Below are 25,837 nucleotides of genomic sequence, written 5' to 3' on the forward strand. Positions count from 1 at the left end.
GCATACTGTATTTAATTAAGCATTGTATGAATTAACCACTTATGCCTTACTACAAATGTGCTATTTTCACTATTATTCTTTTTTTTTAGCGGTGCAAACCGCTCCTAGTGGCTGTGCGTGTGTCTGTAGCCTTTTTCCTCAGCGTTTTGCCATAGTAAAATGTGTGTACGTAGCATCATGTTTGTCTAGTGATGTCATATGTCGTATGTCTGTAGCCTTTTTCCTCAGCGTTTTGCCATAGCAAAACGTGTGTGTGTAGCATAGCCTGTACATCCTAGACTTAAATCCTAGTCTGAAGACGTTCCATAGAGTGGCCATGCATTTGTCTGTAGCCTTTTTCCTCAGTGTTTTGCCATGGCAAAACGTGTGTGTGTGTAGCATCGCCTGTACATCCTAGACTTAAATCCTAGTCTGAAGACGTTATGCACGACCACCGCTCACTTCACATTGGGTGTGATTTTTTTTTAAGATTTCTGAAAAATCTTTCAAATTATTTGGAGAAGATCAAAATGTTAATGCATATCTAAATTAATTCATTGATATAAAAAGAATATTTTTTTAAAAGCAAGAGTACTCCAGCTTTAACTAATAAAGTATAAATTTGACTAAGCAACTTTCACTTGTAGTTGAGTAATATTTGACCAGGATTGGAGTTGAGTACTTTGTCCCCCGTGCATACTGACTGAATCAACAATGCCAGTTCTAAAACAAATTCATAAAAATACCTGAGGATATAGGGGCACTCATTAATAAAACAAAGAAAACGACACAATGAATAACAGGCATTGACACTAAGGCTTGCCCACCTGCCCACGGCAAATCAAACTTACGGGCAGGTGAAGTTTGCTTTCAGGTTGCCCGACCGGCAAGTGCTCATTTGAGGAGACGCAACCGTCTATAAACACAACACCAGATATCTGTCTAAACACCTGAACGTGGCCAGCGTGCTATGTTTTCTGGTCTGTGGAATGTAAAATAAGAGCACTGTTTTTCTATAATGTGCTGTTTTTACTGTTGCTACACTTAAAAATATAAAATAGATGTGAAACCAGGCATATTCAATAGCTTCATAGCTATGTAGGTATTTGGTATTGGAGGTATTGAGGTATGACATTTTTTTATCACACAGCCCCAGAAAGTAAAGAAATACGTGTTAAATTGAGCGGTAATTAAAATATTTCCTATCATTTTATAATGGACTATTTACTTTTCGGGCAAGTGGGCATGTCCTTTGGGCAAGTACTGTAGAACAATAACTGTCTATTAAATCATAACACAGACAATACCAGGTTTCACATGAACATATACAGTATTTAGACTGAATATTATATACTTTCTTAATATAAAATTAAACCAGTGTAGGCAGACAGCAGTGGAAATACTTTTGCTTTAACCACTTGAACCCCAGCATCCATATTCCAGGGGGAACATTAGCTGGGGGTGCATTAACCTGAGGGGTACCAAAGTCGATTTACTAGCTCATAAGTATGATAAATAAACTAAACTATGATAAAGACGGAAACAAAAACACAAAGCCAACTCAACTCCTGCTTACAAACTTTAAGAGGGTATAAGTGGTTGAAGATGAATCTTTCACACATGTAAAAAAGAAGTCCTTCACACCGTCTTCACGTACAGCCAAACAGTTTTAATGAAAATACAACATTTAGATCGCACTGACCTTCATCAGGTTTTGATTCATATACTGATTTATAGTTGGCTTCATGAGATTCATGGAAACCTCATGGCAAATTGAAACTTGCTCAATTTGTTACACCTTTATTTACATTTTTTACAAAACAGGGCAGTTTTGTAAAAACAAGAATATTCACCATGGATTTACAAAAGCAAGGAAAGCTAAATCATGTCAGAAAATGATAACTATATAAGATGGAGAATGGTCAGAGTGAAACAACACTTGTATCATGCAATTAAACCTTGTAATCTACGTTCTTTCTATCACAGTACATGATTTTGTTTAATAATGCAGTAACGGTGACATAAAAATGGTTAAAACATTAAATCAGAAAGGATTATCAAAAAAGGTTGAATAATGAGAGCTAACAAAGTCATATGCAGTCTCTGATATGCAGATATCAGAGAAATTAGCAACATGTTATACAATCAAACACTCCCGAAAATAAAAAATAAAATATATTATATATATATATATTATATAAAAAATATTTAAAACTCAACTGGCAGAATTTTCACATTTCTCCCAAAACATGGGATGACAGGCTTGGTGAAAGAGTGTGTGATGGTGTGCACGTGTGTTTTCCCTTTAAGATCATAAAAGGACAGCTTCCCTTGGTCATAATCTAGCAGCACCATGATTTTGTTGGGTAGAGGTGGTTCAGCTACCTGTTTGTAGTCACCCTCAGGAGTTAGTTCACACAGCATGGCTGTACAAGGACATTTGTAAATACTCCATGTGTCACCAGTTACAGTCGTCACACCAGCACCCCAGTACCCATCCACCTCTACCTCCCAGCTGTGCCTCCCAGAGGAAATCCATTCTGATCCACGGACAGACACAGAAAAATGCTGTCCAATCCTCCTCTCTGGGATGTCTGGGACCTGCTGAGCTCTATCACGTTTCACATTTGATAATGTCTCTGATATAGTCACTAGTGTGTAGGCAGTGTTAGGGTCCAGAATGACAGGACCTGCAAGGAGATATCACTAAATATCACTATACTAGTGCTAATACCAGTAAGACTCCCTAATCGGGAGTGTACCTGAGACAGATTTGACTCGGGTAAAAATCACGGAATGTGTTGTATGAATTGTGTCATTACTTACGGTATTGGATGATTCCCTTCATCTTTCTCCACACCTTGAGTTGAACATTTCCCTGGTGTTTGGCCACGTCGATCAAGGTTCCTGTTGGAATTTGTGGATCAGGCAACGTGGCCTGGCCCTGGGCACTGGAATGAATATTCACAAATACACTACTATTTAAGGGCTCTGCATATTCACAACTTCTATTCAACACAGAACTGAAGTTCTGAGTTCAGAAAAGGGAACATAGACATGCTGACTTACATCGTAATGGTCATCTTGAAATTCTGTGAAGGAGAAAACAAGGTTACAAATGGAAAATGCTTATTGGGTCATTTTGGATTCTAATCTCAGTTTAAGACTAAACATAAAATATTCATAAAACATAAAAGTGTTTACCAGCTTAAAAGTGGCATCTTCGGCTATCAGCTGCTCTTCTATGAGTTTGAGGGTGTTTGAGATGGAGGAGATCTCTGAGTTCAGGTTGTCGATCTGGATCTGGATCCTGAGACTCTTCTGCCTCTCGTCTGTCCGCAGCGCATCGATCCTAGAGGTTTCCTCTGCTCGCAGGAACCGGTACATTTTCTCAAAGTCCTCTTTGACTCTCTTCTCTGTCTGCTGGGCCTGGAGCTGAAACCATTGAGATGAGGATAACACCATGAATGAAACTATTCAATACTTGCAGTGTGTGTGTGTGTGTGTGTGTGTGTGTGTGTGTGTGTGTGTGTGTGTGTGTGTGTGTGTGTGTGTGTGTGTGTGTGTGTGTGTGTGTGTGTGTGTGTGTGTGTGTGTGTGTGTGTGTGTGTGTGTGTACGTGTGTGTTCGCGCGCGCGTGCGTGCGCATGTGTGTGATCTATTCCGCAGTTCTGTGCATATTGTACACAATACATTAGTTAAAAAATAGACACACTTTATCAATCTTGATTCAATTTACACCAAATAGACCACATAGTTTGTCAATGTTGATTCAATTCACACATACAAGATTACAACTTTATTATCATTAATATTCCATACTTTCCACACAGTAGCTGCTTCTCAGCTTCTGTCAGATTTCTGTCAATCTCTCAAGTGCGACACACACCCATTAAGTTTTGCCTGAATGTATGGTTATTTCTTGTTGTAATTGATAGATCATCCTATTTAATTTAGTTTTTCTTTGTGAATTTTTGTTTTTATAATCTTGTCTCATGTTGTGCAGCACGTGGCTCATGTCTAGAAAGATGTTATAGGCTTTACATAAAGTCATTATTATTATTATTATTATTATTACCCTTATAAGTGTTGAGTGGAGCTAGCGTGGCTAAGGGCCGATTCATACTCCACTTTTAGAGCCAAATTTATTTCGGTTCGGCTCTGTCCAAACTACAATATGACGTCATTCAGAGTTTCGGGGGCAGGTACCGTCATTAATTTGGCTGTTCGGTGCCACCAAGATTTTGTGACTCCCCGAACCGAACCAAAATAAATTCGGCTCTAAAAGTGGTTTGTGAATTGGCCCTAAACGTACCATAAGACTACTGTAATTTATTTGACAGGAAGAAAAAGTCAGATGCTCCCACCGCTGAATCTGAGAAGGAGAAGGAGAGATATGAGTCAGAGGTCGACGACGCCACCGTCCGGCACCCCTCCCGCCGCCGCGTCAAGTCCCATCAGCCTGGCCTGGACCACTCTGGATTAGGGATGGAGCTCAAAACAAGGGTAGCCCGATAACCCGATAACAGATTTATTGAGTACCCGGTATCAATAAGCTTGTTATCGAGCATGACGTCATGTTTAAACAATCAAGATAGAGGTGATCAAGAAATGATCAGTACTATCCATAATATTTAACCATTTAACTCATTTAGTGCCCAAACCGAAGAATTTCAGTTCTTTTTTCAATCCAATACAATATTGACCCGATCCATGCCAGATTTTACACACACACTCCTTGCCTGCCAAACTACAACCTCCAAGGACCCCCGGAGCCCCAGGGACCCCCAGGTCCCTGGGGGACCCCCAGATGTAAAAAATGACCAAATGTGCAAAAATGACCAAATGACCACCCCAACGGGGCTGCTCGCGGGGAATTCCCGGGGACCACCGACTCCTGGTGCTCCAGAACGGATGCAAAAGTGGTGGCGCCCCCAGTGGAGGACCCCCTGCCACTGCAGCGCACATAAAATGCCGTAACTCGGGCTAGGAGCGTCCGGGAGAGCCGGGGCCGGTACCTATTCGTCCGCCAAGGCAACGCGGAGACCCCACCCCTCATTTCTCACATGGCCCTATTCTAGCGCCACCTTCAGGCCGATTTTTAAAACACATTTTTGGACACTGCTCCTACAGTTTTTGCCCTAAAATCACGAATATCACTACACAGCATGTCTACACTCATGTCATCAACATGGATCAGGAATATTTTGGAAAAACAAATTTTTGCCCTATTTGTGGAGATAAGCCACCTACGGTCACTTATCTCCCGATTAGGGAGTCTTACTGGTTACTAGTTCGTAGTGCTCCTATTCTGACTGTTTCTTTGGTTAGCAAGTAGCACTAGCAAGCAACAGGCTAGCCACTAGCCAGTCACACATAACAACACTATGTCATGTGTTGGTCGGTGAACCAATCGCTGAAGACTGCCTCTTTTTGGCAACGCCCATCCCTGCAAACGCCGTAGGCGGAACCGAGTTCAGACTGAATAATGAAGTGAAACGAAATGTTAATTCAGGCTGAGTGTCAGGCTACAAGGCTTCAGTTCTTTACTGTGACTTACCTTGATGTACGTTGCAATTTTTTCACATTCACATTTTACCCGTTTGAATGTCGCCTCTTTGGTCCTTAGGTGCATCCGTGCCGTTTTGAGTTTAGTCTGCAATGAATGACAGAGTGTAAACTTGCATTAATTAGTTTTGTTGAAATAAGATACAAATCTTAAAGGTGGCATCACACACACACCAGGATACAGGGCCGCACGCTACCATGAAGCGCATGAAGCAGAGCGCTTCAGGCATCACAATGGCCAAAGGGCATCAAAACACGAGTAATATGTATGTGCTTCGCCTAAATAATATCACGCATCATCTGCATTTCGGCATGCGAGCATACTGCGTGCGTGATCACTGATGCCTGTCCTGATGTGGTGCAGACAGACACAGTTGTGGGAGAGTGTTTTCTGATGGTGTTTCAATCCGAGTGTATCAAAGGGTGCGTTCGGAAATGCGCACCGGGTGTGTGCTCAGTGTAGTGAGTGCCTAAACCCAACCCTAATCCTAACCCTAACCTCAGTAAAACTATGCCTAAACCCAACCCTAACCCTAACCTCAGTAAAACTATGCCTAAAACTAACCCTAACCCTAACCAGACCCTGCAGTGCGCATTTCTGAACGCACCCTTTGATACACTCGGACTGAAACACCAGCAGAAAACACTCTCCCCACGGTTGTGCACCTCCGTGAAGTTGGCACCCCATATGTTGAAAACATATATAAAAATGGTGTCATTATTTAGTGCTGGATTTGTGCTAAATTGTGCCGTAAATTTTATAATTTGTGCTGCTATCATTATTGAGATATTGATATTCTAAAGTTATAATTTTGCTGAGGCTTGCACCCCCCACTTTTTTGGCTCCAAATCGGGAAAAAATGGGCTCAATCTTTAGTGCTGGATGTGCTCTAATTTGTGCCGTAAATTTTATAATTTTTGCTGCTATCATTATTGAGATATTCTACAAAACACCACTGTTCTGCTCCTATCTTCTACCATGAAACACTGCTGCTCTACACCGCCCTCTGTAGGTCAAACAGTATACTGCTGCTAAATCTGCTAATTCAACCATATAAATATGTATATATATAAATATATATAAAAGCACAATTGATGATTTCAATGGCACAAATTAGAGCACATCCAGCACTAAAGATTGAGCCCATTTTTTCCAGATTTGGAGCCAAAAAAGTGGGGGTGCAAGCCTCAGCAAAACTATAACTTTAGAATATCAATATCTCAATAATGATAGCAGCACAAATTATAAAATTTACGGCACAATTCAGCACAAATCCAGCACTAAATAATGACACCATTTTTATATATGTTTTCAACATATGGGGTGCCAACTTCACGGAGGTCAGTTGTGCCCCTGCTGCCTGCTGTCACACTGTTCTCAAGTCAGAGCTGAAGCGGCCCCGCCCCCTTCCTCTCTCCCCCACAGCCCTGCTCGTCTGGCAGACAGTGGACTGCAGAGAGAGAGAGCACAACATGCATCTGTTTTGAAATGTAAGCCACTAGAAGTTCGCGTCCGCTAATTCCTAGTGTTCGCACGTACGCTGCGCGTGCTCACGTCTGATCCAAGGCAATCCATTCAAAATGCGGAACTATTTGTGTGTGTGTGTGTGTGTGTGTGTGTGTGTGTGTGTGTGTGTGTGTGTGTGTGTGTGTGTGTGTGTGTGTGTGTGTGTGTGTGTGTGTGTGTGTGTGAGTTCCCATAGCCTGGGGAGAGGGAGGCTCCATTCCCTGCCTGGGAATACAGCCAATGAACGGCGGTCACCATGCTGACGGTGGGCCAATCATGGCTTAGGCTTCAAACATTGTATGGCATCATATGGCCAGTTGTGCTTCAGGCACCAATATAAGTAGCGGCGGCCCTGCCAGGATAATCTTTTAAGATTCTCTTACCAGATAATCTAAACATGCCCAGTTGCACACACTACACCAGGGGTCAGCAAGTGCCAATGTGCCATGTTTCTAGATAGTCAGTGTGCCATGTCAACATACATTTTAATGACGCCTATGATCTGATATATTTTGTTTGCCTGGAGATTGTTATAACGATCATTAGACTCACCTATGTCCCCGACTCCCTCCCCAGTCAAAGTTCAGATTTTTAATGGATGTAGAATTATCTGAAGGGTGTAATTTGCTGCAAATTAGGTGACTTGATTTAATTGACCATGTTTTAAACAATATTTGATTTTAAAATATAGATTGGATCTTTTAACCCTCACACTAGACGATATTTATGCCAGAGATTTGCCCCCGATCTAGACGCAGCCCCCATGGTGTAATGCCACCATTAAAGTAGAAAAGTGCTCCTCGGAACACAGATCGCCGCCAGGTCAGGTAGGTTATTGTGGGCCAGAAATGTTGATGGAATATGAAAATTAAACAGATCCATCTTGATCACATGACTATAGAGAGTAATGTGTACCAATTTGCATGATGTTTGGACAACATCTGTAGGAGTAATATCAAAAGGGGAATGTCAAAAGGGTGGCATTTGTTCCCCAAAGTTTCACCACAATCGGATGCTGCGATCATGATGCAGGCATTTGTTCAAAACAGGTCAATCCTGCAAACTGTAGATGTCAGTCTTAGCCAATTAGGATGGAATATGAAAAATCGGTCTTGATCACATGACTATAGAGATCATGTATACCGTTTTGCATGAAATGTAGATAAAATCTGAAGGAGTGATATCAGTTTTACATAAGTCGGCCACCAAAACAGACAGATGTGAAACATGCAGGGCAGAGGTTATTCCTTGGCCTCCATGGAGTTTTCAAAAACTACATTTTTAAATTGCATTTCTTCCTCTGCCTAGTGGCACACACACACACACACACACACACACACACACACACACACACACACGCACACACACGCTCACACACACACACACACACACACACACACACACACACACACACACACACACACACACACACATGGACGGGCAGGTGCAAAACCTGTCCGTGTCTACCACCCCATGAAGACAAAAGCAGAAATTTGCATCCCTATGAGTTTCGCTCTATTAAGTGTGGCAAAATGTAGTCCAAAGCGGCCATGTTTAGGGGCAAACTCAGCTGTTTCAAATGTTTGATTGGCATAGAACTAATGTTCTACTCCAATCAGAACACCTGTGTTTGCCCCTAAACTTGGCTGATTTGGATTATATTTTGCCACACTTAATTGAATGGAATGCGGTGGTGATTGGCTGCCTGCCCGTGAATGGACAAGAAACTGGACGAGCAACTTTTCTTGTCGGGAGTTGGGGGTTTTCAAGTTTGTTTTTTTCCCCCCTTTTTTCAGTCAGTGTTTTTCTAATTTAGGCGAGATCAGATCACACTTGGGGAGGCGGCTGCCTCTCTACTGGCTATGCCACTGATGCAAATCATAGTCTCTGGCCAGTGGCCACGCCTTCTACCTGGCGGAGACAAAAATGTATATTTTCAAATAAATCAATACTGCTCACCTTGTGATCCTGCACTGTGGAAGCTCTCTGACTTTTCTCTTGACGCAAGTTGTCCGAGAGATTTCTCAGTGCCAGATTGCGTGGTGGTTGACGCATGTTAAACAGCTCCTTACAGACAGGACATGTCTTGGTTGAGCTCTGTCTCCACCACTCCTGAAGACAGTCCTTGCAGAAACTGTGACCACACAGCAAGACCACTGGATCCCTAAAGATGTCACAGCACACAGGGCAAGTGCATTCTACCTCCGAAAGAGACGTTCCAGATGCCATTTTGTTCTTGTATGCCTTTTTTTGTCTTTGCTTCTCTTCTTCTTCCTTGTGCAGTATGACTATGAACTCTCACAGAACTTACTTTCACTTTCAAAGACTGTCTTGCTTGCTTATCTAGAGCTTCTATTTTCAATACTTCAGATTGTCAATAACATGACTGAGCAACCTACAGTATTCAGTACCTGTCCTTATTTTCCTTGTCTTGATCAAACTTCTGCAACATAACAAAAAGAGACCGTACGTGTCACTGAAGTCTGACTCATTGGAATGCCTGAGGGCAGCGTTTAATTTCATTGGTTCTCCCGCCTGTCCATTCAGTGAGAGCTGGAGGAGTGTTCAAGCGGAGCAGATAAGGCATACACGCACACACACACACGCACGCGCGCACGCGCGCACGCGCGCACGCACGCACGCACGCACGCACGCACGCACGCACGCACGCACGCACGCACGCACGCACGCACGCACGCACGCACACACGCACGCACACACGCACACACATGCACACACAGACACATGCAAGATCTTACCAGAAGTATGTTCTCTTTTCTTCCTCATTGCGTAGAGGTACTGCCCATCCACTTAAAGGGATATTTCACTTTCAAACATTGTCTGGATCTTGTGCACCCCAGACAGTTTTTCAGACGGCTATTTAGATATTCTAAGCCTATTTTGTATAAATTCTATCAGAAACATCCAATTTTTTTTTTTGTTACCAATTGTAACATCAAACTCTATTTTAAAATCCATCCATCTTTCCGGATAAACTTTTTTTGCAGCTCCCCCTTATGCCTTATGTCTTTTGTTTGTAGTTGATATCTAGTTCAGTGCAGGTACAGTATGTCATTCAAGTAGGAACTTGCTGTTCTCTCTGATACAGTATATTTCTCACACAACTTGGTGCAGTACCAACCTGACCATAAAAGGCAACATAATCTTAGGTTGGGAATGGTTGTCGGTTGGTTTGGATGGTTCTGTCATGGCGGTGGGTGCATGCTGGTCTGATGCAGGTGGAGAGAGGAGAGTGGGGTAAGACGGTGGACAGGACAGTAACAAAGTACATTCAGCCTACTAGTAGGGCCTACTTACTTAAGTAAGCATTCTATGAATTAACCACTTATGCCCTATTACAAATGTGATATTTTTACTATTCTGATAAATCTTTCAAATTATTTGGAAAATATCAAAATGTTAATGCATATCTAAATCCAATGCATTGATATATATTTTTTTAAATAGAGTATTTTTAAAAGCAAGTACTCCAGCTTTGACTGAGCAACTTTCACTTGTAGTTGAGTAATATTTGACAGGACTGGAGTTGAGTACTTTGTCCCCCACTGGTGATATCACACTATGACTGAATCAACAATGCCAGTTCTAGAATAAATAAATACATACATAAAAACAGACCTGAGGAAAGGGGCACTCATTTATAAAACTACACAATGAATAATAAGTGTATTAAATTATAACTAACACAAACAATACCAGGTTTCACATGAACATATACTGTATTTAGACTGAAGATTATTCATTCTTAAGATTAAACCATGTAGGCAGACAGATGCAGTGGAAATACTTTAGCTTCAACCACTTAAACCAAACGGTTGCCTTACAGACTTACTGTACATCTGCCCGACAGACAGAAACGATTAAGCATAACAAAAAGAAAGCATGTCACTCTAGTCTGACATAATTTTTTATTTATTTTTGTATTTAACCTTTATTTAACCAGTAAAAACACATTGAGACATAATCTCTTTTTCAAGTGGGAACTGGCCAAGAGGCAGAAATAAAAATTACACTGTCTTTGCTACACGTACAAGACACCAACAGCAAAGATAAAACATCCATGATACATCACAAATACCTAAACTCCAAGGTAGTACACTTTACACAATATAAAAGCTAGTTTACAAACTTCAGGTAATACTACACAAATAGTATGCAACCTGTAACAAAAAAAAACAACACATAATGAGAACCTAATAAACATCAGAGCAAGTGCAAGTGTTTATATAACTATCCAAGGTGATTCCTTTAAAGCTTCTCAGCGGAATTTGCACAGCCAATTTGAGTCTGGTCTGAAGGTCGTTCCACGACCATGGACCAAAGAAAGCAAGGCATTTTTTGCCAGTGTGGTGGCACAAGCAAACCTATAAATGGTGTCCCCATAATCTGACGATGCATGTCCAAAGGGCAAACTGTGCACACTATATGCCCCCCCCCCCCCACCCTCCCCCAAACACACACACACACACACACACACACACACACACACACACACACACACACACACACACACACACACACACACACACACACACACACACACACTTCAATCATTTATTTGTCCACATAAGAGATACAATACAAGGACACAATTTTTACAAGGTGCTGTAAATAATGTACAGTCAGCAAATCATGGACCAATATCCAATAACCACACACCATTCAAGGGTACATGTAACAACGCCTTCGCCATATTTGGCGACTACCGATAGTAGAAGAGATTGCACAGAACTTTGCAAGCCTGCTTTTTTTGGCATCCCAAGTTGTTGGAAGCCTCTTACGACCAACCTATGTACATGTCCAAGGCTGCCAAAGATGAACACAAATAGATTGCACCTAACCTATAGCCTAGCTCTGTGATGGTTCGTAGGAGCGGCTGGTATTTAATTTCTTTGGTCATAAAGGCTTCCTCTAAGCTATAGAATCAAAGGTACAGGCCATTTCAAGAATGGAAACTGATTTGTCTCCTTCATTGACTACAACAACATCTGGTGTATTAGCAGAGAGATGTGCAAATATTTCTGGATTTTCTGTACAGAGATGAAACATGGAAGGTTTGACACAGGAATGTTTGTACATTCTCACAGACGGTGCAAAATGTTTAGATATGTCCTTTGTTATGAGATCAACTATTCTGTCGTGGCGTGCTATGTAAAGTCCATTATACAGTAGGCATAGCAGCCATTCAGAATGTGTGACATGGTTTCTGTAACAAAACCCTGTGGTGTGATGCAAACAATGAGGTGCATGGGTGGAGGGGAACCAGAGGGAAAGGTTGAGTTTGGTGGGAAGGACCCAGGGCCGGACTGGGCCTGTCTGGTCCATAGGGACCCATACACCCTTCCAGGCCACCCTACCCAAACACTAGGCAACATGAAAACACATGAACGCGCCTGCCACCCGCACTCACACACATGTGACAGCCTTACAGAGCTTCAGTTCTGTTTGGCTGAGATGTTTCTTGTAAAATAAAACACATAAAAAACTAATATACTAATATATACCACCCACTGTAGGCCTACAGAAGTAGTCACTACAACACTCGCTTCTGTGCAGACAGTGCAGTATGTCACAGGAGCAATCATATGAAGACAACAGTTACAGCATTTTTCCTTTCCACATGGGCTAAGTAATCACTGAAAATCATTATTCCATATATACCAACAGTCACACTAGAAAGTGTTCTATATCCAGTCCATATTATTTATATGGTATGCAATTAAATAAAAATATAGTATTATTTTGTCAGCAAAGCATTTAGATGTCAGCTTACTATATCAATAGTATATGCAAACGCCAATGTTCAATGTAAAACTGTACAATCTAGTACTGTACTGTATTATCACTGAGTAGAGCTCTGCATGCACCTCTCCCCCGGAATAATCTTATATTCAGTTAGAATCATCACTATCTGCTAGTAGTTCCATTCTGCTAGTAGTGCTATGGAACCTCCTATTCAGTTAGGAAGACATTGTGGAATAATTACTGGAACTAACAAGCACTGGCCTCCACCCTACAAACAACATACCACATAGCTAGCTTACAGATTGTCTGTTTCAACAGCACAGCAGCTTCACATTTGTCTCTATCCCACAAAAACATCAATCAATCAGGTAGCCACATGTATCACAGTCAAGCTCAAATTATATATAAAATGACAACAATAGTGTAGAATATGCCTGAAGATGGTGTATGAAACTCCAACTCAGTACAATGTTTCCCATTTCTTAACTTCTGTCCATACATTAGCATAATCACTTAGTAGTGTGGTCTCAGGGATAGATAGCACCTTAACTCTGCAGCCGCACAGAGGCGCTCCAACACAAAATTGCACCAGTTATTTTAGAGTTGTGCATACTAGTATCCACCAAATGTTTCCTCCAAACCCTCAAGTGTAACTTGAGAGTCATTACAGACAGCAATTTGTGTTCATGCTATTAAAATGGTCTAACTTTGTTAGGGTACAAAATGGAACAAATGTGTGTTCTTAATAATCCTAATAATGGCAATGAATTTATCTGGCCTAATGCTCCCATAGGGATCCACATGCATGTTGAGAAACCTGAGAAGAACCAGTGTTTATATTGAAACAACTTACTTGTTGCTGCATCATTCTTACTAGAAGACTGCATGCTGAAGCTTTGAACATTTCAGTCAGTATAACATTTCCCCCCATCCTTCTCTCCCTTCAGCTCCATGTTTTCTCTTTTTCTTTGTGGGGCTATGGGGGTGGGGTTGGGGTCCATAATTTAACTATTTATTTCTTTATTTTGTCGCCTTCTTCTCTCTGCTGTCTGGCCACTATCCTCAGTCAGACGTGTGTTTGTGTGCTGCCTTCCTTAGCCGGTCGGTCTGTCTGTGAGCACGCTTGTGGTAGGGCCTGGCCAGAAAGCCAAACTAACCAATCACGCATTGATTCTTCTAAAAAAAAGTTGATTGCTGGCAGGGCTGCACTATGAAGCCCTGCTGCTGCTGGCTATGTGGCCTGCGCAAAGGGGATCTTTTTATTTTTTTCAGGAGGCACCACGCCAGTTTAAAGCACAATCAAGCGCTGCGCTGCACTGGCTGTAGCTGGCCTGAGGCTAGGGGAAATTTATCTTTCCTTTTTTTTTTTTTTTTTTTTTTTTGGGGGGGGGGGGGGGGGCGGCGCGGCGGCGGCGCAGTCCACCGGGAATCGTCCCTCTACTCCCTACTGTCAATCCGGGCCTGGAAGGACCTGTAACCTGGCTTTTATTGTAAAGGTGATAATGTCCTCATTGAGAGCAGTGTTCCTGATGTAACCAGATGGAGGCGCCAAGCACCCCTGTACATGTATATGACAACGCCACTCTCAATTACAGGGTGAGAGACCCGGGTTTAAAGGTAATTATTCAGTTTGAGTGAATAATAACCAAAGGTTGGTAAAAACGTAACATTTATTAACAGTTTAGGAGAATTGTACAATGCATTTCAGATATATTCAAAACACCACTATTACGACATTCAGCAATGGGTGAACCAAAAGGTTGGGTCAGAATAGTTTAGGTTAACCACTAATGCTCGCATCCAATGACCAGTGAACAAAACAGCGCCACCAAATGGCTAGAATAATAGTGCTGGTGAGCTGCTTAGTACTCTAGTACACACAAATTAACAAAACCACAGCAAAATGAGTCAAACACTAAAGTATGTACAAAGGCACAAATGCACCTGACTACGCAGCACAGCAAACCTTTAGAGTAGCTCTGCAAATCCCAACTCTTATTTCTGCCTTATTAGCTGTACTAGTTTCAGTTCACTTGCGTATAGGATGCGTGACAATAATGGTGACCAAATGCATTATAATGACTTATACTAATGATTCAAATGTAGCAGCATAGATAATAAAAAATCATACAAAAACAAAGGTTAAAAGAACAGCGGTCTGACATAAAGGCACTCCAGACAGACAGTCAGGGAATCCCAGACTTAATGTTCAACGTTGGCATTGTCGCCGCACGTACTGCACCGTCTCCCAGCATGTGTAACCACGCACACACAGACCCCGGAATGGCTCTAGTCTGCTCATCACACATCATTAGGCCTATGCCACAAGCACCAACAGGGCAACACGCTGCCAGCCGCGTGAAGCAGGAATCATGCAGGCAACCTGGACAAACGCAGTCTCACTCTGTCAGTCCAGGTGCCATTTTTAAAGGTGTGGTGCCATTGCACACACCAGGTACCAATCCCACTGATTACTGTGGGACTGCCATTTCCCTCACCTGTCCCACTTATCACACTGAGAAATTAATGGGAAACGGAGTGATCTGCATAGGGAAGACATGCTAGTTTCCCCTGGAGTTTGAGTCCAGTCCAGTGTTGTTGTTGCTGATGTTGGAACAGATCCAACAGGGTCCTGCGAGCACCTGTGGATGTCAACAGGCAAGTGTGTCCTTCGTAGGTCACTGTTGCTCTAACAGAGACCCTCAGAGACCCTCACAGTCTCAGAGTCAGACCGCACCCACTCCAGTGACACTCCAGTTTGTACACACAAATCATTAAAGTCCGGCCAGTCTGATGAGACTCCAAAGCCTGGTGAGCGAGTGTCCAGTTTTCCACTGGGTTTTCTTTTGAACCCTAGGAAATGGGGCTCCGACTCCCTGGCTATAGGGACCTTGCGTCTCCTCATATCCACAAACAGGGAATGTCTAGCCAACTGCCTTACATCCCTATCTAATCCAGTATCTGGCTTAAAGTCCTGTTCGCAATTTGGTGTTAGGGGAGTTTCCCACCTGAACTGAGTCAGTGGGTCCCTAGACATGAAAAATCACCAAGGTGCTCGTCCGCCATAGTGGCACGAATGGCGCAATGGCCAAATCAAATATGGCTGCCATCGGCTATGATGAAAATCCCAACTTTTCTGTTTCTGGGTGTATATGCACATGTAATACATCATGTAATACAAGTAAACATCCACATTAAACTTTAAAGGGGGGTTTTAAATGGGTGTTTAAATGAGCAAATGAGACTATTTATGAATAAAAGTGACAAATACAATTACACAACAAAATCACACACAAAATTAAATAACAATTTCCCTCAAAGTGCACCATATTGTGATTGTGTGCATGCAAGTTAGTATGAGGTGTTTTTACAGGATGGTTTTGTCATTGTTCCATGGTAAAATATGATGCACAGAACTCCATCAGTGTCGAGTGTCTTGCTTCAGACATGGCAGGAGTGTACTAAAGTCAAAGTGCTCCTTCCATCCATCAGAGCTTGACATTGACTTTTTGAGGCAGTTGTCCTTTGGACAAGTATATTTCCCATTCACTTGTCCGGGGACAAAAGTCACTTGTCCGGATAAAAATGTCATACAATGAAATAATAACAAAAGGACGGCTAATGACCCCCCTTGCTCCGTCCACTCCATAGTATGGGCACTTGTCCCGGACAACAGGACAAGCCTTTATGTCATGCCCTGTTCCATGTTCCATTGGTTCTAGTCTTTCCTCAGGTTCCTTGTCTGTTGCAAGTAGGTGGCAAGAAATGCGCTAGAAAGGTGCCTTGTTGGTCTCAGCAGTTGTACTTCTCTGCTACCAATGATGTGTCTTGTTCTGTCAAGGTCTTTGCCTCTCCAAAGTTTGTTAGATATTGTGCTCGGTCAGAAGCCATAACTACATGTTTAATCCTCACCTGGCCCATGCAGTCATCTCCTGTCTCCAAGGCATATATGCCTTGATCACTGTCTTGGCTAGTGGTGCTCCAAGATGAGACTACTTGATGCAGTGGAAGTGAGTCTCACCAGAGCCATACTGCTGTCAGATCTCCTTCATCCCCAGTGCTTGGAAATATGGGGTGTAGTATAGCAGTAATGTGAAGGAGACAACAACTCTCTGGGGTCCGCTCATAGTTCCGACATCCCATTATTCTGACCATTAGGTTAGTGAAGGTTAGGGATAGGCTTAGTTATAATGGAGGCTGTACATGCACCAGGTGTCAGCCTCCTCAATCCTATTCAAGATGTCTGGGATCTCTTCTCCACTAGCGACATCATCAACAGAGACAACAGAGCTGATAATGGTAAATGGACTGCATTTACAGTATATAGCACTCTTCTCCAAAGCGCTGTACAATGTATTTCACATTCGCCCATTAACACACACATTCACACATACATTCACACCATGAAACCATGCAAGGTGCTCATCGGGAGCAGTTAGGGGTTCAGTGTTTTGCTTAAGGACACTTCGACAAATAAGCAGGAGGAGCCAGAAATCGACCCTGGAACCTTCAGATTCCAAGGCAGCCGTTCTACCTACATCGCCACAAGCTTGAATGGACACCATATTCCGAACACACAGCTGGAGAGCTGTTTGTTCTACTCAGACACCCAGAATTTGTAAAGTTGATGAGGGATGGGTGCGTCTGCCGACTCTGTTATCTCTGATGATGATGAGTGGCTCCCCGCAAAAGGGGCTGGAGGTGTAGAGATCCCTAAGATTGAACTAGATTGAGGAGGCTGTCACCAAGCTGCTGGTACATGTGGAGTCAACTGGCCCTATTATATAAACCTACCCATAACCCTAACCTAATGGAGGGACTAATGGGTCGCCAGGATTATGAGTGGACCCCAGAGAGTTGTCGTAGTGATACTTCCAAACACTGGGGATTAAGTAGATCTGGTAGCAGTATGGCACTAGGGGTGCAGTGGCACATTCTTCCACAGCATCAAGCAGTCTCTCATCTTGGAGCACCACTAGCCAAGACAGCGAAAAGGGGACATATGCCTTGGAAACTGGAGATGACTGCATGGGCCAGGTGGGGACTAAGCATGCAGCTATGGCTTCTGACCGAATACAATATCTAACAAACTTTGGAGAGGCAAAGACCTTGACAGAACAAGACACAGCATTGGTAGCAGAGAAGTACAACTGCTGAGACAGACAAGGCACCTTTCTAGTGCATGTCTTGCCACCTGCTTGCAACAGCCAAGGAACATGAGGAAAGACTAGAACCAATGGAACATGGATGGTTAATTTTGTGTGTGCTTTTGTTGTGTGATTTTATTTGTCACTTTTATTCGTAAATAGTCTTATTTGCTCATTTAAACACCCATTTAAAACCCCCCTTTAAAGTTAAATGTGGATGTTTACTTGTTGTATTTCTCACTCGTATGTCTTTTGTTATAAACAAAACAAACTTACTATGAAATAGTAACAAACTTACAAAAAATACTCTAAAAGTGCAAGTAATGAACAAAATCGTTTTTGAAAAATGGCATTGACATTGATATTTCAAAGACAAGATGATCCTTAATGGTCAAAACTATGTCAGAAATGAATTATACATGTCAGCATTAGTTGATTTAGACCTACTGCACCTGTTTTTACTCCTAACAATGGCTAAGTTATGGCCCACGGTCTTCGGAATAGCAAAATGACCTGGTCAAAACAATATCAGAAATGAATTCCCCACACCACAATTAGTCCTGATAGAGGTATTACATGTGCATATACACCCAGAAACAGAAAAGTTGGATTTTCATCATAGCCGATGGCAGCCATATTTGATTTGGCCATTCGTGCCACTATGGCGGACGAGCACCTTGGTGATTTTTCATGTCTAGGGACCCACTGACTCAGTTCAGGTGAGAAACTCCCCTAACACAAAATTGCGAACAGGACTTTAAGCCAGATACTGTATTAATCATCATTATTCAGCATGTTCAATAGGTGGGAAATGCGCATACTGACATAAGTCCAAGACACATTGGGTACACCGAGCCCTCCCTCCCACTGAGGATGGAAAATGACATCACAGGTGCTGTGTGTGTTAAGGGCAAACCACTTGCGTACTAAGCCGACTGTTTTATTGTTCATTTCGCTTAGTACCTTCTGCTGGATATGAACATTTGAGAAGAAGTGTTGGACTTTAGAAAGTTCTACCGGTCTAATGGCTAGGGGTAGGGAGCATCTGTCAATATAGTCCAACCTAGATGTAAATTCGGAGAGGATGATGTTAACTTGCTCCTTCCATTCTCCTGCAATGTTAAATGTATGCCCAAGGTAACTGTATGTTTCATGGAGAGAGAACACACGTATGGGTTTTGATGTTATTTTAAACTCAGGGCATGTATCGGTTTTTGAGTGGTACCACCGATTTCCTCCACTTATACAGTACTGCACATTTAATATCTTTAACTTCCAGGCCTGACCATTCTAGAAATGCATCAGTCTTGGTGAGCATGTTTTTAATTACACTCTCTTCCCTGGAAGCCAACTGGACATCATTAGCAAAGCCCTGTACTGGGTTTGGGAAATCACACCATGGGGTGCACATAGACATAGCCACTTTAACCATTGATTGATGGCAATTATGAAGTTAACTGCACTCCATGGGCAGCCAGTCTTAATACCTGTCTGAAGTGGTATAGGTTGAGTCAGATTTTTTCCACAGATAACCTGGATGAATGATTCACTGTAAACATCTTTCACAATGTCTATGTACACCTGAGGTAGTTTTATTTCCTCAAGTGATTGAATCATGACATTGTGAGAAAGAGTCCCAAAAGCGTCTCAAAAATCAAGGAAAACTGAATACAGTCTACATGATTCGTGCTTGAAATCGTCTATCCCTGTTTTAAGGCAAAACACATGCTCGTCCATTCCTCTCCTGTTAATATACCGTATGCTTTTTTCTTGGTTGACAAAACATCAGCATCCATAACCACGGAAGGATTCTATTCAGCATGCATTTCATAAAAACCTTAAATGTTGTTGGGAGGAGGGATATATCTCTCCATGTAGATGGATCCTCAGGGATATTGTCTTTCTTGGGAATATGGTGTATCAGTGCCCCTTTCCATGTATCTGGCACCCTCCTATTTTCCAGACAGACATTAAAAAATAGTGACTGCGTGTGTTCAAAAGTCATCTAGTCAGAAACCCTCCCTCTACTCCTGGATTGGATCCACCCCTCAATTGTCACACCTGTCCTCAATAACCACCCATCACTGGCCTGCTATAAATACAGCATGTTTTCCCTCACTTCTGTTAGGCACCAGCAGCAACCACACTCCCTCTGAGAGCCCATACCAGGGAGTCTCAGCAGGCCCTCGTTATGATAAATGAAGTGAGTTGAATTGTTTGTACTATTCGTATTGGTTATTGTATGATCATTGAAGAGAGTTCAATTGCTTATATTATACTTATTGATTATTGTGTGCCTTGAAATGTTTCCCAGAGCACATAGAACTTAAGTATATGTAGATTGAATGTCACATGGTGTATTTATACTGTTAAATGTTAGTCACTTGGTGTTGTACTGTAAAGTGCTGTTTAATGGGAGAATAATTATGTCTCTCTTTCTTTATAGATAAAATCATAACCAAAACCTGTGAAGCCTCCTCATCTCCTTGCTCAGCTCAATGCTCATGTGTGCAACGGATAATAAAAGGCTCGAACGGAACCCAGTGTGTCATTGCATTCTAGTAGATGTGCCATGGTGATGCTCACTATCCTTTGAACCAAGAACTATCTAACAGCGTGGGACTGCTCTCGCTGCAGGTAGATCCTCCCAGTGGGTAAAGCTTGCTTGTACGCAAGTTTGATCGAGGCACACACACACACACACACACACACACACACACACACACACACACACACACACACACACACACACACACACACACACACACACACACACACACACACACACACACAGACACAGGAGCTTACAGAAGTGTGTTATCTTTTCTTTCTTATAGCATAGAGGTAGACTACTACTGCCTATCCCTAAAGGGATACTTTCAAACATTTTAACGTCTACTTTGGCTTTTATGAACACTCCAGACATTTTTTAAACTACTTCATTAAATATTTTGATATTTTATATTAATTTCATCACGCCCCTTTCCTATTTAAGCTGGTCGTCATGTCAAATTCCATTTTGACAATATTGGATTGATTAAAAACATTCATCCTTGGTTTTGGTGACTGATATTGTATAATACGATTATTATTATTATTGATATTATTGTGAACCGTCACAACTTGTCTATGGACGGGTAACGCCTGACACTGTGGTTCCCCGACACAGTGACATCACAGTGATGTCAGAGAAGGGATCTCCATATATGGTTTTCTGATTTATACAAACTGATTTTATTTTTTTCATCATGAAACTTACACCTTTAGTCTAACAGTTTACAGTTTAGGCATTTAGCAGACGCTTTTAATCCAAAGCGACTTACAATAAGCAGATAATACATCACTATAATAAACAAGATAACATGTCAGAACATCATCAACAATATAGCAAATGCATATGAATATCAATTTAAAAAACAATATAATCAGTAAAGAAAAGGATTCTAAAAAACCTAAAAACAAATGCTAACTAGCTCAATGGTTATTGAGTGTTTCAGTAGTGCTATGGGTTTAGGTGGAGTTTTAAAAGGTGAGTCTTCAGTCCACGGCGAAAGCTAGCGAGTGAGTCCGTTGTTCTAATAGGCCTGGCCTGGGGCCAATTCTGATATCTTCACATTGGTACCACCCAAGGTGATCGTACATTTTTTACATTTTTGCTACAAATGGCCCCAGAATACGCCCACAAAATTGATGAAACTGATGAAAAGTGATGACTCATCACTATTCATCACTAAACCATCGTTTTCTGGGGCCATTTGTAGCCCAAGGAATGTTTTCTGTGCAAAACAAATGATTGCAATGGATTCAGCATCATGACAAACCCCTAGTTAGACCCCTCACATCCTACTTAAATACCCAGAAAAAAAAAGTTTTCTGGGTATTTTCCTCCTGTATAGAAAGTCGATGGAAGACCGACTCTAGCGGGTGATAACATCAATTAAGCTGGGTCTCAGAAAAGGTTATCATACCAAAATGTAAACTATAGACATGTAGGAAGTCAAAAATGTAAAAAAAATTACGGTCACCTTGGGTGGTACCATTTTGTGAAGATATCAGAATTGGCCCCAGGCCTAAAGGTGGTCTAAGGTTTTACACAACAGGACAGTTATGTAAAAAACAACATTCACAGAGGAAAGCAAGGAAAGCAGAATCAATCATGTCAGAAAATGATAACTATACTACAACACGAAAGAGAATGGTCAGATTGAAAATATTAGATAGACCTGGGTTCTCACTTGAACCTTGTACCCTCCATTCATTCATTCTTTAATTAACATTTTTCTTTTTTTTTAAAGATTTGTTTTTGGGCTTTTATGCCTTTATTGGATAGTACAGTAGACTGACAGGAAATGGGGGGAGAGATGGGGAGAGACATGCGGCAAAGGTCATCGGGATCGGGAATCGAACCGGTGACGCCGCCAGGCATCAATGCCTATATGGTATGTGCTTAGACCAGTAGGCCACCGGGCACCCTAATTAACATTTTTCAATACATATCAAACCACTGTGACATTACAATGACTAAAAAAATAAACCAGAGAGGATTATTAAAAATAGTATACAATTATAAATAATCCTTCGATATCACAACAAATCTAAAAAGGACATACTTTAAAACTCAACCGGCAGGATTTTCATATTTGCCTTAAAGCATGGGAAGACATGCTCAGTGAAAGAGTGTGTGATGGTGTGGAGGAGTGTTTTCCCTTTAAGATCATAAAAGGACAGCTTCCCTTTGTCATAATCGAGCAGCACCATGATTTTGTTTGGGAGAGGTGCTTTAGCTACCATTGTGGTGTAGTCCTCTGGAGTTTTTTCATACAGAAAACTACCAGGACTATGACAGGGACATACGTAAATACCCCACATGTCACCAGCTACAGTAGCCACACCAACAGCCCAGTACCCATCCCCCTCTACCTCCCAGCTGTGTGTCCCAGAGGAAAACCCCTCAGATCCAAGGACAGATGGCCAATGTCCACTCGACATCCTCTCTGGGATGTCTGGGACCTGCTGAGCTCTATCACTCAGTTTCACACTTGATAGATTCTCTGATACGGTCACACCAGTGCTGGCGGTGTTAGAGTCCAGAATTACAGGACCTGCACAGAGATATTAATTGCAGATAATAATCGATGAATAAAAATAATTGTGCCAATACCAATCTGACGGATCTGACTCGAGTAAGAAACAGAACTTGTTGTATGAATTGTGTCATTACTTACGGTATTGGATGATTCCCTTCATCTTTCTCCACACTTTGAATTGAACATTTCCCTGGTGTTCGGCTTCATCAATCAAGGTTCCTGTTGGAATTTGTGGATCAGGCAACATGGCCTGGCTCTGGGCTCTGGAATGAATATTCACAAATACACTACTATTTAGGGCTCTGCTCTGCATATTCACAACTTCTATTCAACACAGAACTGAAGTTCTGAGTTCAGAAAAGGGAACATAGACATGCTGACTTACCTCGTAATGGTCGTCTTGAAATTCTGTGAAGGAGAAAACAAGGTTACAAATGGAAAATGCTTATTGGGTCATTTTGGATTCCAATCTCAGTTTAAGAATCAACATAAAACATTCATAAAAGCCTTTACAAGCATGAAAGGGACATCTTCGGCTATCAGCTGCTCTTCTATGAGTTTGAGGGTGTTTGAGATGGAGGAGATCTCTGAGTTCAGGTTGTCCATCTGGATCTGGATCCTGAGACTCTTCTGCCTCTCGTCTGTCCGCAGCGCATCGATCCTAGAGGCTTCCTCTGCTCGCAGGAACCGGTACATTTTCTCAAAGTCCTCTTTGATTCTCTTCTCTGTCTGCTGGGCCTGGAGCTGAAACCATTGAGATGAGGACAACACAATGTAAATGAAACAATTCAATACTTTCTGTGTGTGTGCGTGCATGCGTGACTATAAAATGTGATGTATGAAATGTTTCCTGTACGTGGAGCTTATATGAAGAGGGAAATGGAAAGAGGGGTGTAGCAATGTGAGATAAAAAGCACAAATGACAGGCAGAGATGTTTTGCTAATCGACAGATTCAACACAATATTGGGTGACTGAGGTGGGCTTAACCTCATTACTGTGACTTACCTTGATGTACGTTGCAATTTTATCACATACACCTTTTACCCGTTTAAATGTCGCCTCTTTGGTCCTTAGGTGCATCTGTGCCGTTCTGAGTTTAGTCTGCAATGACAGATTGTAAACTTGCATTAATTAGCTTTGTTGAAATAAGATACAAATCTTAAAGTGGCATTACACTACAGGATAATCTGGGCATTGAAATCTGGTAGCATCACACACACCAGGATAATTGTTTAAGATTCTCTTACCAGATAATCTAAACATGCACACACTATACACCAGGGGTCAGCAACCTTTTTGAAATGAAGTGCCAATGTGCCATGTTTATCCACCTGTTTCACAGGAGTTTACTGGAGATTATTTGGACCTGGTTGCACCACACTTCCGGTTTAACAGCAGACATACAAGCTCACGTTGCGTCGCAGATGCAGCCTGTTGTGAGCTTGTAAATCACACTCGGCTGCGGCGCCGGAAGCTCGGTACAGCGTCTGCGCAATGCACTATGGGGCGTTGGAAACTCGTGGATAGATAGTCAGTGTGCCATGTCAACATACATTTTAATGACACCTTCTGACATATTTTGTTTGTCAGGAGATTGTTATAACGATCATTAGACTCATCTCCCAGACACACTCCCCAGTCAAAGTTCAGAATTTTAATGGATATAGAATTATGTGCAGGATGTAATTTGTTGCAAACTAGGCGATTTAATGTAATTGACCACACTTAAAACAATATTTGATTTTAAAATATAGATTGGATCATTGAACTCTCACACTAGACGATATTTATGCCCGAGATTCGCCCCCAATCTAGACGCAGCCCCCATGGTGTAATGCCACCATTAAACTAGAAAAAGTGCTCCTCGGAGCACAGATCTCCGCCAGGTCAGGTAGGTTATTGTGGCCAGAAATGTTGATGGAATATGAAGAATTAGACAGATCCATCTTGATAACATGACTATAGAGAGTAACAAAATCTGTAGGCGTAATATAAAAAAATGTGTTTTGCACAAATCGGCCTCCTGGTGGCGTTATAATAAGGCAATGTCAAAAGGGTGGCATTTGTTCCCCAATGTAGTGTGAATGTGCGAGCAAGGTTTCACCACAATCGGATGCTGCGATCAGGATTTGAGGCATTTTGGTGAGCTACTCACCCACGTTACGGTTAGGGTCAGGGTTTGGGTTAGGTTTAGGCATAGAGGTTAACATTCACCCATGTCAAAAGAATGAACCGTCTACGTCGCAATATCGACACGCTCCCGTCTACCATGAGCGAGTTTTGCTCTATTGAATGGAATGCAGTGTTGATTGGCTGCCTGCCCATGAATGGACAAGGAACTGGACAAGCAACTTTTCTTGTCAGTCAGTGTTTTTCTAATTTAGGTGAGCTCAGATCACACTTGCAGAGGCGGCCGCCTCTCCGCCTCCATGCTGGCTACGCCACTGATGCAAAACATTGTCTCTGCCACGCCTTCTGCCTGGCGGAGACAAAACAATGTCTATTTTCAAATAAATCAATACTGCTCACCTTGTGATCCTGTACAGCTTCTGTGGAAGCTCTCTGACATTTCTCTTGACGCAAGTTGTCAGAGAGATTTCTCAGTGCCAGATTGCGTGGTGGTTGACGCATGTTAAACAGCTCCTTACAGACAGGACATGTCTTGGTTGAGCTCTGTCTCCACCACTCCTGAAGACAGTCCTTGCAGAAACTGTGACCACACAGCAAGAGAACTGGGTCCCTAAAGATGTCACAACACACAGGGCAGGTGCATTCTACCTCC

At 42.1% G+C, this 25,837-nt stretch overlaps 1 protein-coding gene across 4 annotated transcripts; it reads right to left on the reverse strand.

Annotated features, from left to right (window-relative positions):
- Positions 1 to 1,633: 1,633 nt before the first annotated feature.
- Positions 1,634 to 25,837, reverse strand: LOC308299324 (E3 ubiquitin-protein ligase TRIM35-like). 4 transcript variants are annotated; one of them, XM_080743083.1, is made up of 7 exons: positions 25,585 to 25,837; positions 5,540 to 5,635; positions 4,295 to 4,354; positions 3,184 to 3,414; positions 3,049 to 3,071; positions 2,806 to 2,930; positions 1,634 to 2,669 (listed from the first exon to the last, which is right to left on the reverse strand). In XM_080743083.1, exons 1-7 carry the CDS (start codon positions 25,684 to 25,686, stop codon positions 2,188 to 2,190), a joined length of 1,119 nt encoding a protein of 372 aa, XP_080599209.1. In that variant the 5' UTR covers positions 25,687 to 25,837; the 3' UTR covers positions 1,634 to 2,187. The 4 variants fall into 4 exon arrangements, with proteins under 4 accessions (XP_080599209.1, XP_080599207.1, XP_080599210.1 ...); XM_080743081.1 differs by lacking the exon at positions 25,585 to 25,837 and adding an exon at positions 9,014 to 9,558; XM_080743084.1 differs by lacking the exons at positions 3,049 to 3,071; positions 3,184 to 3,414; positions 4,295 to 4,354; positions 5,540 to 5,635 and adding exons at positions 23,440 to 23,462; positions 23,568 to 23,798; positions 24,061 to 24,156.

The sequence above is a fragment of the Nannobrachium achirus genome (genome assembly GCF_963921795.1).
Source record: "Nannobrachium achirus genome assembly, chromosome: 15".
Classification (NCBI taxonomy): Eukaryota; Metazoa; Chordata; class Actinopteri; order Myctophiformes; family Myctophidae; genus Nannobrachium; species Nannobrachium achirus.

Bases quoted from the DNA above. Each gene is read 5' to 3' on its own strand.
- LOC308299324 (XM_080743081.1), bottom strand. From the start codon at position 9,283: ATGGCATCTGGAACGTCTCTTTCGGAGGTAGAATGCACTTGCCCTGTG. The intron at 3,415-4,294 runs GTACGTTTAGGG...CAATGGTTTCAG, and splicing joins TAAATTACAGTAGTCTTATG to CTCCAGGCCCAGCAGACAGA. The intron at 3,072-3,183 runs GTAAACACTTTT...TCTCCTTCACAG, and splicing joins AAGATGCCACTTTTAAGCTG to AATTTCAAGATGACCATTAC.